The 14,768-nt window shown below is 34.3% G+C and overlaps 1 protein-coding gene across 3 annotated transcripts in view; it reads left to right on the forward strand.

Moving 5' to 3' along the window:
* The window catches only part of SPIDR (scaffold protein involved in DNA repair), a 204,410-nt gene that overhangs the window by 173,845 nt on the left and 15,797 nt on the right, over nt 1-14,768 (forward strand). For 2 of the 3 annotated variants that reach the window (XR_015748893.1, XM_087961704.1), the window contains exons 13-15: nt 2,515-2,655; nt 2,751-2,810; nt 10,109-10,319. Coding sequence is in view for 2 of the 3 variants with exons in the window: in XM_087961704.1 (XP_087817830.1) it covers nt 2,515-2,655; nt 2,751-2,810; nt 10,109-10,319 (412 nt within the window). In the remaining variant the exon portion in view is untranslated. Of the gene's footprint in view, nt 1-2,514; nt 2,656-2,750; nt 2,811-10,108; nt 10,320-13,415; nt 14,686-14,768 lie in introns of those variants that run through there. The other variant, XM_087961705.1, reaches the window with a different exon arrangement.

The raw sequence follows: 14,768 nt of genomic DNA on the forward strand, positions 1-14,768 counted from the left end.
TTAATATAACATCACCAACAATTACTGATCCAAGTTATTTGGTAATGTACAACAGAAAATATTATAATCTTCATTCTATGGAAAAGTATTTAAATTTAGAAGCGAAGAGTCCTAAAAATTGAGATTCCTGAAGGAAATTAAAAATGAAATGTTTAGTATAATTACGTACATGAAATTCCAAATTAATTTGATTTAATCTAGGTTCATTTTATAATCTTCAGAGTAGTGTCTTCAGTTGCAAATACTCTATTCTCTTCAATCAACTATCATATTTAATCTAGAGCTGGAACCATATATGAAGGAGATAAACTTCTGTAATAGAATACTTTATAAATGCTAAAACAGTGCTGTTAGCTGTAAAAATGAGAAAATATGAAGTAAATAAAATGTATGCAAAACTGTTTGCAGTAATTAAGACACCATAGTTTGTTGTTTAAAATTTGACAGTAATTTAATGAGATTCTGATATTCTGTTTTACTGATTTATAACTTGCAGTTTGGGAGAGAAAGATAGCTAAGGTACATTCTAGCATGGAAGATGTATTTCCTGCTACAAAAGCATATTCAAAATGATAACAAGGCAAACTAGAATATTCTTGTAGTTTACACTAAAGTATTTTTTTCTCAAATATTGCATAGAAATATCCATATTTTAACTGTTATTTAAGTCAAAGTAGATAAAATCAATGTTGCATAGATTTTGCATATTCAATATATAAGGAGATTTTTCTGTGCCTTGTAAGGAATAAATTGAAGCTCTCTCCCTCTCTCCCCCCCTCCCCCCTTGATCTTATCTCTCCTCTCCTCTCCTCTCCTCTTAATCTAATAAATGGAAAATCTGCTTACTTATCTCTTATCTCAGAAAAATAAAATATTATTTAAGGTTCTACTTAATTATAACTTCAATCTGGGAGGGACTCTACAAAATATTAAACCCCAGATTAAAGTATGTTGATGCTTTTGTTCTTTGTGTAAAATTTAAAGTAGGAGTCATGCAGGATTTGAATAATGGAACAGGTGGAGTTATGGTTAGGGCAGAAGTTATAGCCTGCTTGTATTTTAATTCCTTTATAAATAAATCTCAAAATGGAGGAACAGTTTGGTGCAATGGTTAAGGTACCAGGCTTAATGAGGGGTTGTCCTCCTCCTTCTCTCTTAGCAGTGGAAGATGTATGCTTTTAAGTGGTTCCATCTTGTACCTGTGGGTGTAGTCCTTCCAAAATTGTTGTTCTATCACTGCTGTGCTTCGTTTCCTATTGTTAGTATGCTAGCTGTGTTCTGAACAGTGTGGGAGAAACCCAGAAATGTTCCTTCACCAGCATAAAACTCTCACTGGGTTACTGCTGTGGGGAATTCACCACCAAAACTGATTTGGATTAATATAGAGTAAAACCCTTTTCTGACCCTTCTGTGAATTTTCTAAGTGCTCCACAAATCAATCTTTCTTTAAAAGCTCTTTCCAATCCTTCCACCCATCTGTACACCACCCACTTCTGCAGTCTGTAAGGAATCATGCTTTGTACAAAACAAAAAGCGCAAACATTGATGCAAGGGGCATTTGTGTGTTATGTCTTCTAGTGAAAGGATATACTTTAAAAATCATGCTTTGCTGAGTTTCTTGTTAATTCACATTGAAAATTCTGTGGCGGTATATTCAATTATTGTCTTGCACTTATCTCTTAGTTAATTTGGGTAAAGCAATGATGGTTGAAGGCGGGGTTTGTGAATTCCAGATTTGCATTCATAAAGAGAAAATAGGGCAAAAGTACCCAAGATCCTTTAAACAGGATGTTAAATAAGTATATGGTTTTTTGGAACATGAATCACAGATTTAATAAGTTGTGATATTTCAGAAACTCCAGGTGCACAAATGGATATACAAAGATGAAGCTTTTTTATTATTGCCATTCCTTTGTAATTGGAGTAATTATCAAGAAATAACTCTCAATATTTATTGACCTTTAAATTTATAATTAGCATTATATTACTTTATACAATTTTCAAATAAATAAAATAGATTTGATCTCATAATAGCCATCGATAAAGAGAACATCATGTTATGCTCTACTAGCTCTACTATTCATGTCCTCAATTATCCTCTTACTGCTGGAGATTCAGTTTGGCAGCATTCTTGCTTCTCAGTAACATAGCTTAAAATATTTATTGTTGGTTTCATCCTAACGTTTAATATTCTAAATGGCAGAGAAAGTATGTGAGGAAATGAAAATATTAGAACCCCATTTGGCCAGTTTTATCACAGCAAAAGCCATTTCCATGATTTGTTGCTTTGTGCTTCACTATATTCTTTTGTGTCATAAAGTTGTGGGTGCATACTCGGAAGAAAATGTAGATGAACTATTATTTCTGATTTTGCAGAGAGGATTGACATTTGGAGAAGTTGTCTGCTAACTGTCTCGTCTCACTTATTTAGAAGGACTTCCTAGTCTGCACCAAATAAATTTAGTTTGGACCATCCATTTATTAAATGACTGTATCTATTTTTATTATTTTCAGCACGTTACTGCTAACCAGCTTCCTCCAAGTTTCTGTTACATTCTTGCTGCTTCTGCTGATTACATTGATGCAGATGAAAGAGAACAACTGTCAAATTTATATTTCCCCCCAGCTGTTCATTGTCTTGAGGAAATTTACCAGGTATTTCTTTTCCTCAACAATTTTACAATCAGTAAAGTAATCAATCAGTAATAGTTTGGAATTCAATATTAGCCCAAATTTTAATTGTTTTTCAGATGGGTGATTTACCTCAGCGTTGCAGTTTTTGGGCATATGTTATATATCGAAGGCTGCAGGTATTGTTTTATTTAAATAATCCTTTATATATCAATAAGTTATTTTTAATTATTATTGCTTTATATTCTAGGTTTAAGAGCTCAGTGTGTGCATATAGGAGTCTCCCTTTATTTTATTTGCACAAAACCTTGTGAGATAGGCTGAGCTAAAAGGAAGTGACTAGATCAAAATCACTCACTTTGGTCAAACAGATTCCTGAACCTTCTTCTTCTTATCCCAGCCCCAAACTAAACCACTGAATATGTTGTCAGTCTAAATGAGAATCCTTTTATGTGCTAGAGAATTCTTTGGGTTTGGTAATAGGAGAATTTCTTCTCCAGAAATATAGGAGCCATTTTCTACATTGAAATTGTTCTTTAGTTTTGAAGTAGCAAATGAATTATATGTGTCTTTTATTCATTGCCATGTAAAGCTCTTTCTTGTAAAGTGTATAAACAGAATGTATGTGCTATTGTAAATAAACCTGTTCATTGCTCCTGTTCAGTAAAAGTTCAGTTAGTTTGTGAGAAGATTGTTGACATGTTCTCATAATTCCAAATATGCTCAACAGTTCAAAAAGATGGCCAACAGAATTTCTTAAATGAGGGGTCATTGGTGCTCTCTGAGCTTGGTTGTTTGTTTGGCTTTTTTGACAGATGTTCATTACCCTAACTAGCATTGCTAGCACTGATGGTGTTACCTAGTTTGGATAATGAAATGTCTGCAAGAAATCAACCAAGCTCAGAGAGCAGTAAGCACTCCTAATTTCAACCCTAACTACAAATATTCTCCTTTATTGGTACAGTTCCTTAAAGCCTGATGCCGCCTTAAGAGTTTCATTAGAGGGTTTCCATCTTTATAGTTGTTTGATTGTTATTCTGTCTTTCCTCTAAAAACATAAGGTTTACGTAGGGATTTCCTTGCCTTTTATCCCAGGAGCAACAATCTCATTAAGTGGGCTCAGGGAAAATAACTGGCCCAGTTGGTTCCCATGAGGAAGGGCAAATGTGAACTTCGTGTTTCCAGTCCTATTTCATAGTGGCTGTCCAATTATTAAATCAAATTACTAGATTATATGATGTCAATAGAATCATATTAAAATTTAAAAATCATTTTAGAAACATTATTTACAAAAAAAATGAAAGAATAAAGTAAAAACAGTATTATGATACTAAAGAAGTAATGTGTTATACCTAAAATAATCTTACTCACTTAGACAGTGGATAATATAAATAATTCCAGTTACAAAAAGTTTTGTGTGTACAGTACCATAAAGAAGATTTTGATTGAACTGGAACTATTGCATTCACCAGAAACTACTCTGAAAGATATAAAGATGACACCAAAAGCATATTTGTATGTTGAAAATATTACATAATTAGATGAGAGATGACTAAGTGCATAAATCTAGAAACTGCAGTAAAAACTGAATATGTCTGGGTAGATTTCATTTGCCACTCCCTCTGCCCTTTATAATCCAAAAGGTTAACTCTTTATTTTTTGCCTTCTTTCCAAGCTATCTTCCTAAGATTTCTAATATTTTCTTTCACTAAACATTTTATATGGGCTTGTGGACAGCTGCTGGAGTTTGCTTGTCAACACAGTTCTACAAATTACTCCAACAAAACATATATGGCATACCTGGTTGAATTACATTCCAGAGAATTTAACTGGATATGACATTAAATGAAACATGAAATCTTCCATAAAACTACACATGGGAGACACTAAGGTTAAAAGTCTTGTAAAATTTTGTTTGTTTTACTTACTACAATCTAATACTATAATCTGCTATTAAAAGACAACTTAAACATTAGATTACCTATAAGCAATAAAGTATACTTTACTTAATTAAATAATAGCTGTCTTAGCTTTTACAGAATCAGTGGCAGTTGAATGAGCTCCTTTAACAGAAAGAAAGAAAATCGCCTTCTCAAGCATTGCTCCAGACATTTGGGTTCTCGCATAATTTATATGCCTCCTGGTTACATCTGCTTCAAGTTTGGAAGCCTTTAATATAAGACACCAGCAAGCTCTGTTGAAATTAGCTGTACATCTGGGAAATCCTCAGTCCCCACAGCTAAGCATGTTCATGATGGCTATTTTATCCTTAAACTTCAGATTTGCCAATAGGATATTTTACCTAGGAAAAGAAAAAATAGGCTGTTCAACAGTGACTTTTTTATATTTACATTATTGTAAAGTAGAGGGAGTTTAAACAAACTTTTTAAAAAATGTAAGGCAATATTTAGACAATTTATATGTCATCCCCAGTGTTTTTCATTTCCTGTAACCATCTCTTTTCCCCCTACTTTAAAAGATACTGTCCCATCAACAGCAGGGTGTACATGTGAACTCCTTTTAGGTCTGTGCTCCATTTATCTGTTAAACTGTACTATGATTCACAAAAGTTTTTGTGATGATAAATTAGTTTATATTGGCTTGAAGAACTACTGTAAGAGATCAATAGTGCATCTTTATAAGTATGATCCTTTCACAACAGCCAACCAGATTCTTTTGGGAAGCCCATAATCTGGACAAGAAAGCATTAGCCCTTTCCTGAAGATATTGAGTGGCTTTGAATTAGGATGTTCTGGTGCACAAAATGTTATAATAGATCTTATATCCTTTTTGAGATATACTAACCAAAATTATATATTATATTCTAAATGTGACCATAAATAGATATTTTTAACCCTAGAGAGGGGTGTAGTCTACCTTTCGCCATGAACTGTCCATAGAAGAGTAGTTGGGCAGCATCCAGAATATACAATTACTTCCAATTTTGAGTAATCCACTTCCAGAATTACATTAACCATCCAGGAATATTCAGATTTTTTCTGTTTGAATGGAACAGAGGAAAAAATTATACGTGTTGGGGGTAAATAAAAATTCCACAGCTCTACCACAGAATTTTGTACACTCTATTATATTCTGCTAGTTCCAAATCTTTTATAACCATAATTCCAATCCTTAAATCAGATTTTCATGAGAAACCCAGCTATAAAGATGTGCTTGTATTCTTTCTCAGAATTTTTGAGGTAATTGGGCACAAATAAAACATGTATGCTTCTTTCTGATTATTTTATTCATTTTAAGCTATCCAGTGCAGAGCAGATGGGCGGTTCAGAATGAGATGATAGGTAGGTAGGTAGGTAGATAGATAGATAGATAGATAGATAGAGATAACCCCATTCTTATAGACATTAAATAGTCAACAAGAGAGATAAAATCTGTCAAGAATAACTAATGCAGGAAACTAAGAAAACAATTGACTTTAAATCAGTAAGGCAACTGAAGAATCTTTTAAAATTAAATGTAAGTTAATTGCATTTTATATGGCTATGCATCCGTCTTGGTCAGTTGTAAGCCCTGTTGTGTCCCAGTATAATCCACCCAACAGCTGGGGGACACCACTGGTTGTAAGCAGTAGAGCTCCCTATTAGGATTTTTTTTTTCACCCTCTCAAGTGGCCATACACAAAGTTGCCGCACGCTATGGGGAAGACTAGAATCGTATAATAACACAGTTGATTTGTAGTACAGCTTTTCAAATTTATAATCTTTCTTTAGCTTCTCTGATCCTATGTTCTCAGTTTCCACAAATTAAAAGCATAGCTTTTGTACTAGAAACATCCCAGGTGATTTTGTTTCCCATGTGCATTAATTTTGTTTTAATTAATATGAAAAAAATTAAAAAAATCATTCAGAATTCTGCAACTAAATGTCAGTGTTAGCTCAAATATTTAGTTGTAGGTAGTATTTTATAGTAGTCACTTAATTCTACTTTGTCAGCATCTTCAAAATGGAAAAAAGATACACCGTTATTGGGAATGAGATCCAGAAATTTGGAAGATGTAAATGAGCTCACCTAGGTTAACTGTTCCAGAAATAAAATGTCAGGGCTGGAACTTGTTTATTAGTAAATCTCTGCTAGCAAGGATGTGTCCTTCATAAGAGTCTACTATATCATAAAATTTGAGGGAAAGACCTTGGTTCAGTTTAAAATTCTTTTGCAGACTAATTCATTCCAGGAAAAATAATCTTTTCTGATTACATTTTGTGTTTTAGAGTCAAATCTCCTTTTGTCTTCTTTTTAAATCAGAACTCCTCCAGAGAACTGGGGGAATTTTTCTCCAGAAAATTCTTCAGTTCTTTCTGTGAATTGGGAAATGGAAATATTGTCTTTTTATTATTACTATTCAGAATAAGTATTATGGTACGAAAGGAAAATGTGGAAATATATTCCATCTGGGTTTGGAGAACTGTACTGTCACATAACTCAATCCTGCTGCTGTTAGTCTGTTCTGTCCTTTTTGTTCAGAACAAATTGACACATACAGGAAGATGATGGTTTTAAAATGACTTATTGTTATTTGCTTTCTGGCTGACAGTCTTGTTGGTCAGAATCTAAAGGTTAGTAATTCAGTCTTCAGTGTTTCTGCTTTATGTCTTCAAAAAGTGTAAATAAAATTCAATTTTCAATTAATAATTGAAATGAGAACAGCAACAAAACATGATTGAAGAAATTATACATTGCAGTTTATTAACCCTTTTAAAGTCACTCATATTTTCCAGCCTTTTTTGAGGCCATAAATAAAATTAATATACAATTATTTGAAAAATAAAATGCAAATATCAGATTAAAGCTCTAATATTCTCGATTCTGAAGAGATATGGTAGCTATAGAAAGCTTTTAATAGAAAAAAGTGTTACTGTGACATTTTAAAGACTAATTGAATTGTTATGTCTACAGATGATGATGTTACGATAAGTGGAAATCTCTGTAGAGTTGGGTTCATGCCAGTAGGACTCCGAATACAGACTCTCAGTTCCTGGAAAGGGCCATTTGGTTCTGTGGAATTGGGTGAATTATGGCAGAAGTACTGAGAAGAAAAGGGAGATTGTGATCCCGCTCACTTGTTGTTGTTTTAAATTCAGCTACAGCATCACTATTTCAGTTTAAGCATTCTAATTTTATAGATATTTTATAACACCTGTTGTTACACCGCATACTTTTAATAGTACAATCTATACATATTTCTTTGACTTCTGAGAGGGCCTACTTTCAGGAAAATGTGCCTAAGCATTTGATATGAATGATAAAAATGTCAAATGATAAAGTTGAGTAAAATTTTAATCTAAAGTAATTCTGCAATATCTTCAAGAATTCCTATTTTGCAGTGTTTATATTCGCTACTTAATAGTAAGTTTATTAATACAAAGCTGAAACCCTTTGAGTATAGTAGAAAGAGCTACAAAAGGTAAACAATTTCGTTATGAGATCATTTGTTTTGATGACCTTTATCTTCTACTGAATATATTTATCTTCCTGTCCCAAATAGGATATTTATGTTGTTAGAATAGATGTTTTTGTTTCTCCTGTTACCTTTTATGAATCATTTAGTTTGTATGCATCCTTGAAAAATGTTGAAATTTATCCAGGAAGAAAACTTCCATGTTTATACCTATAGAGTTTCTACTAAGAAAATGGAGCACATTACACAGTGTAGTAATAATGCTTCTGGTATTTTTTTATTAAAAGAAAAAAAACACATAATTGTTTAAAATTTCAAAATAATATTAGTCAAAGACTAATCATATAGCAAGCTTGAATTGCTCAATAATTATGAAATTTGCAAAGTGACTTATTTGAAAACCAATGCATATAAGGAAAACATTTATATTTAAACTTTAATTAAGAATGAGCTATTCATAGTTGGATGCAGGACTTAATGATTTTTAGTGGCTAGAAACTTCTGTGAGTAGAAAGATGAGGTAAATTGGGTAAGCTCAGAATTTTCTAAGGGAATTGAAAGTCTGAGATTGATATTCAAATCTATCTTCAAGTCTATCTTCAGCCATGGAATTTGATGGGATGACTTTACCAGTCACTATCATTCAACCCAACCTACCTCACAGAATTGTTATTCAAATAAAATGGGGAAAAAGAGCACCATGTATGCTGCATTGCATTATTGGAGGAAAAACAAGATATCAAACTAATGAAAGAAGTGAAATTTAGGATTTACAGGTTTTATTGGTATTTTTCACTTCAAAATTTTACTTACTTTCAATCATGTAGTACAGTTGATTCTGGAAATTGCAGAAGGGGAATCACAGAGCTGCAAATCATACCTGCACTATACTGACTTTCACTTTGACCAATAAAATAGTTTGCATTGGTTTGCTGTATTGAATTGGTACAGGTAGACATCACTTAACAACTGCCCTCTTTAGCAACTTTTCAAAATATGACAGTACTTAAACAGTAACATTATGACCAGTCCTTGCATTTATGACTGTTGCACTATCCCTTGAGTCACACATGATCAAAATTCAGGTGTTTTACAACCAGCAGATTTTTACAATGATCATAATGTTTCATGGTCATTGTCATTTTCACACTTTATACCTGACTTTCAACAAACAGAGTCCATTGAAAGCCTGGCAGTAAAATTGTAGTTAACATAAAAACAGAGTTGGAAGGGACCTTGGAGGTCTTCTAGTCTAACCACTTGCTCAAACAGGAAACCTGTAATATTTCAGACAAATTATTCTCAAATGTCTTCTTAAAAGCCTGCGATCATGTGATGTCTTGCTAATGACTGAGAGATTATCTTAATTATTATGGTAGAAGTGAGGTTGCAAGCCCTTTGCAGTTGCTTGATATTTCACTTAATGACCACATGCTTTAGTGACAAGAATGGTTCCAGTTGTGGTTGTTAAATGAAAATTACCTGTATAACAACTTGAAATATGGTACAGCACCCACCCTTATATTTTCTAGGTGTCAAATCTAGTCATATCACATAGTTGGTTTATTGCAATCGGTAGGCAGCAATTATGATCATTGATTTTGTCCAGCACATATACAGGACCTGGATGTCTTTCTGCTTATAGCTGGAGTACAACCATAATCATGTCCTGATCTTCTGAAGATTTACAAAAGATCTAGTGATTCTATATGTCACCTAAAACCATATAAATTTTTAGCCAATATTTTGAGCTTTGGTGGTGATGATTAAGGGTGAGATATGGGAAGAAGACAAACAATGTGCAGCCATTATCTTAAAATCACTCTAAATAGAACAAAATTGTGCCACAAAACGAGGCAATCTTTTTCTCTGAACTTCTGTTCAGTGGGTAAGAGTATCCTGCATGTATTGTATGATCCATTGATTGTACTCTGATTAAAATGCTGCTAGATAAATTGAAGTTTTAATATGCTTCATTGTCTTTAACTTTATGCTGGTTCAAAAATATTTTCTTAAACTTTAACATTTAATTTATTTATTTTCCCCCCCTTTCAACCCTAGGAAATGGGCAGTGCTTCTTCAGACCAAAGGCAATTTTGGCTATTTGTCACTGATTTCTCATTGCAAAGAGAGTCTGAGATCAATTCTGGAACTCCCAGAACACTATCTGTCTCAGTTGCTTCCTCATGTGTGATTGATGTGGAAGTAATGGAAGCATTCAAAAGCTCATCCCCTTGTATTGTTTTCTTCAAGGATGCTGTGTGTGGAAATGGTAAGGTTCAGTACAATTTCAGAACAAAATAGGAATAAATACAAACTAACAGAAATTTTAAAAAAATGAATACAAATGTGTTATAATGCATATAAATATACAGACTAGCTTTTAAACATATCATTAAATCTTGAGGACCTAAAATAATATTTATCAGTCTTTCCATTATATAGAAAAGAGTCTCTGCACAAACTGAAAGCAAATGGAAATCTGAAATCCATATATATATATGTGTGTGTGTGCCTGTATGTCTGTCTGTCTCACATCTTTTTTCCAACTTCTAAGAATAATTCATTGATTAGAGATAGATCTAGCAAACTGAGGGCTATTAAACCCAAATAATGAGGCAGTCTGAATCGGGTATCATATGTAATATGAGAACATAATATGTCCCTGTATTCCTTTTATACTTGTAATAACCAGTCATTCTTAAACATTCTCTGGGTTATCCAGTAAGCATAAAAAATAATATATTGTTGATTTCTTAAGATCTCATATTTAATGTTCTTTAAAAACTTATTCATTGAATTGTTAAAACAGGATAAATGAATAAAATCCATACCAATTTAGTGTTCATTTTCATCTCTCCACCAAGAAGATGTGGATAATGTTTTCCAAAAGCAAATCACAGACTTTCAAAGAACATGGAGCAACAGTGATAGGAAATTTAATTACCCTGATATCTGTTGGGAGACAAATTCTGCCAAGCATGGTACTTGCAGGAAATTCCTGGCTCATCTTAACTGACAACTTTCTAAGTTTGATATAGCCTAACTTTCTCCTTCAAAGGATATAGTGCAAGAAGATAAGGCATTTTTGACCAGATATCAACAAATACAGAATGCTTTGTTGATGAAATTGAAACATGAGAACACTGGGGGAAAGTCAGCTGGCAATTTTTTTATTTTAAGGAAAACAAAACATGATACTGAGATAGAATCTCAAATACTAAAAGTTGGAATGCCCTGAGATTAATAAAGGATGCTAAGAACAGTAAAAAAAAAAAGAAGAAGAAGAAGAAGAAGCAGCCTTGTTTATATATCTTCAAAATAAAAACAAAAAATGAATTACTTTACACATTCCTCATTAACTACAATAAAATTCGTATAACAAGTAACAAAAAAGAGCCTGTGAACTCTTGTTTGGATCAATTTTTTAAATAAAAGGTTTATCCCCTAGCAGGAAATTATGCAGAACAGAATGTCTTTATGCTCAAAAGGACAAGTGGAAGAGGATCCAGAAAACTACAGACCAGTCAATCTGAGTTCATAGAGTAGATCATAAACAAATAGACTTGTAAGCACCTTGAAATGAATGTAGTAATTACCAAGTAACAGCATTATTTTAAAAAAATAATTTTTCATTATTTCCATATTAATCCCACTTAATAGATAGTGGATTAATATGGACATAATATATCTTGGCTTCAGTAAAGCATTTGATAAAATATCCTAACATCAGGGGTGGGATATGACAGGGTTAACTACCGGTTCGGGATTTACGAGCTTCCCTGCCAGCTTTGAGCCGCGCGCCTGGTAATCGTCATTAGCACGCTGCTGCTGAGAAGTAGCCTTTGAAACAGCCCTCTTTTCTTGTTTTTTTAACTCCAGCTGTGCCTCGTTCAGCAGCTGAAGTTGAAAAATCAGGAAATAAAGATCAGGTAAGATCCCAGGCGGGCAGGTGGGCAAAAACATCAGCAGACATAGAACCGGTTCTATGTCTGCTGCTCTTCAGAGCTACCGGTTCTACAGAGGTAGACAGAACCGGTAGAAACCCACCCCTGCCTAACATACAACCATCTCAGAGATCACACGAATTCCACAATAACATTTTGACTTTATTTTATTTTGTGTCAAATAGTATACCAGTTGTGGGCATCACACTTAAAAAAGGCATTCAGAGAAACTGAAATAGGTAGAAAGATGGGTAGTGAAGATGATCAAAGAAGTAGAAACTAAGTTTTTTGAAGACAGTGAAGAAACTGGGAATGTTAACCTTTGAAAAGAGAAGAGAAACTAAAATAGTATACTTCAAGTACTTGAAAGAATATCAGACAAGATGATTTTGACTTGAATTCAGAGTCACAGGAAGGCAGATTCAAACTGAATGACGGCAAAAATCCTAACATCCTAAAAAAATGTTTGATGAGGGAATTAAGTAGGTGGACTCTACTTCATTTAATGTTTTCAAACAGGTTTAGACCAAAACATCACCAGGAGTCAAGACTGATTTGAAAGTACAAAACTTATTTATTGTAAAATAAATGCATCTATATATCTTCTAAATGCTGAAAAATTGGAAGTTAAATGCAGTTCTTGAGGAAGTGTGTTATTTGGCCTGGAAACAACAAAAGGACATATATTAATAATTGGACAGTTTTATCAAAAATGATATTCACTTATGCGTTAAGATATTACATTACATTATTACATGCATTTTCAATATATTGTGTCCAGTCAATAATTGTCAGCAAGTGCATTCACTGCAAGCATGATATGATCCTTGCTTACCTTCTCCATTTTAAACCAGTAGCAATTTTCAAATTCATATTAAAGATAATTCTATGAAGAATCTGTTGTAAAAGTTCGGCTAGGATGTAAATAGAATAGATAGAATTCTTTATTGGCCAAGTATGATTGGACACACAAGGAATTTGTCTAGATGCAAATGCTCTCATTGTACATAAAAGATACATTCGTCAAGAGTCAAGAATCATAAGGTACAACACTTAATAATAGTCATAGAGTACAGTAAGCAATCAAATCATACTAGGAAACAGTCTATAAATCATAAGGATACAAGTGACAAAGTTACAGTCATACAGTCACAAGTGGGAGGGGATGGGTGATACGGAGTGATGAGAAGGTTAATAGTAATAGTAGTGCAGACTTTGTAAATAGTTGGACAGTGTTGAGGGAATTATTTGTTTATCAGAGTGATGGTGTTCCGGGAAAAACTGTCCTTGTGTCTAGTTGTTCTGGTGTGTAGTGCTGTATAGTGTCGTTTTGAGGGTAGGAGTTGAAACAGTTTATGTCCAGGATGTGAGGAGTCTGTAAATATTTTCACAGCCCTCTTTTTGACTTGTACTGTATACAGGTCCTTGACTGAAGGCTGCCCAAGGAGCTGCTGATACAGTTCTATGGAGGAATAATTGAGTCTGTCATCTGCACCTCTATAACTGTCTGGTTCAGTTCTGCAACCCAACAAGACAGACACAGACTTCAGAGAGTAATTAGGACCACAGAAAAAACAATTACTACCAACCTGCCTTCCATCGAGGACCTGTATATTGCACGAGTCAAAAAGAGGGCTGTGAAAATATTTACAGACCCCTCACATCCTGGACATAAACTATTTCAACTCCTACCCTCAAAATGATGCTATAGAGCCGTGATAGCAAACCTATGGCACGTGTGCCAGAAGTGGCATGCAGAGCCATCTCTGCCAGCACATGAGCCATCACCCCAGCTCAGTTCCACTGTACATGCGCACACGCCTCTTTCCAGCCAGCTGATTTTCAGGTATCTGCCACACATGTGCAGGGGGCAGGGCACATGCGAAAGATGCTCGTGCATGCGCAGGGGACGGGAGTCGTGTGGGGGTCATGCGCGCATGTGCAAGGGGGCAGGAGGAGCGCAGGGGGAGCTCCTCCCACCCCCCATTATGGGTGCAGACATGTGTGCGTGCACGCACATTTTCAGCACGCGATGACAAGGTTAGCCATCACTGCTATAGAGCACTGCACACCAGAACAACTAGACACAAGAACAGTTTTTCCACAAAAGCCATCACTCTGCTAAACAAATAATTCCCTCAACACTGTCCAACTTTTTATAAAGTCTGCACTACTATTACTATTAATCTTTTCATCACTCCTTATCACCCATCCCCTCCCACTTGAGACTGTATGACTGTAACTTTGTCGCTTGTATCCTTACGATTTATATTGACTGTTTCCTAGTGTGATTTGGTTGCTTATTGTACCCTATGACTATTATTAAGTGTTGTACCTTATGACTCTTGATGAATGTATCTTTTCTTTTATGTACACTGAAAGCATTTGCACCAAGACAAATTCCTTGTGTTTCCAATCACACTTGCCCAATACAGAATTCTATTCTATTCTATTAATAGTATCCTAAGCTTAATTGTGCAAATGTTTTCTTTTCAAAATAAGAGGACAGACAGTTGCCAAGATTTTGTCCATGACATGCTCCAACATTGGGGGTCCCAAGTTGAGATGAATCTGATCAATTTTGTTCATAAAGGAGGATGCATATTTTTATAGCAAGTCCTTTCTTATTTGTACCTTTCTTCTTTGTTCTTGATGAAGACTGCAGCTGTCTTATGAAGATACAATAAGGGCTGCCTATGCTGCCTTTTCCTGCATGCAACAGAACACAAATCCAAATAGTACTTCAGATGTGTCCTACTCAATTTGATTTGTCC

The sequence above is a fragment of the Notechis scutatus genome, chromosome 3 (assembly GCF_049901735.1).
Source record: "Notechis scutatus isolate UNSWTSFEM ecotype Mainland chromosome 3, rNotScu1.2, whole genome shotgun sequence".
In the NCBI taxonomy this organism is placed as follows: Eukaryota; Metazoa; Chordata; class Lepidosauria; order Squamata; family Elapidae; genus Notechis; species Notechis scutatus.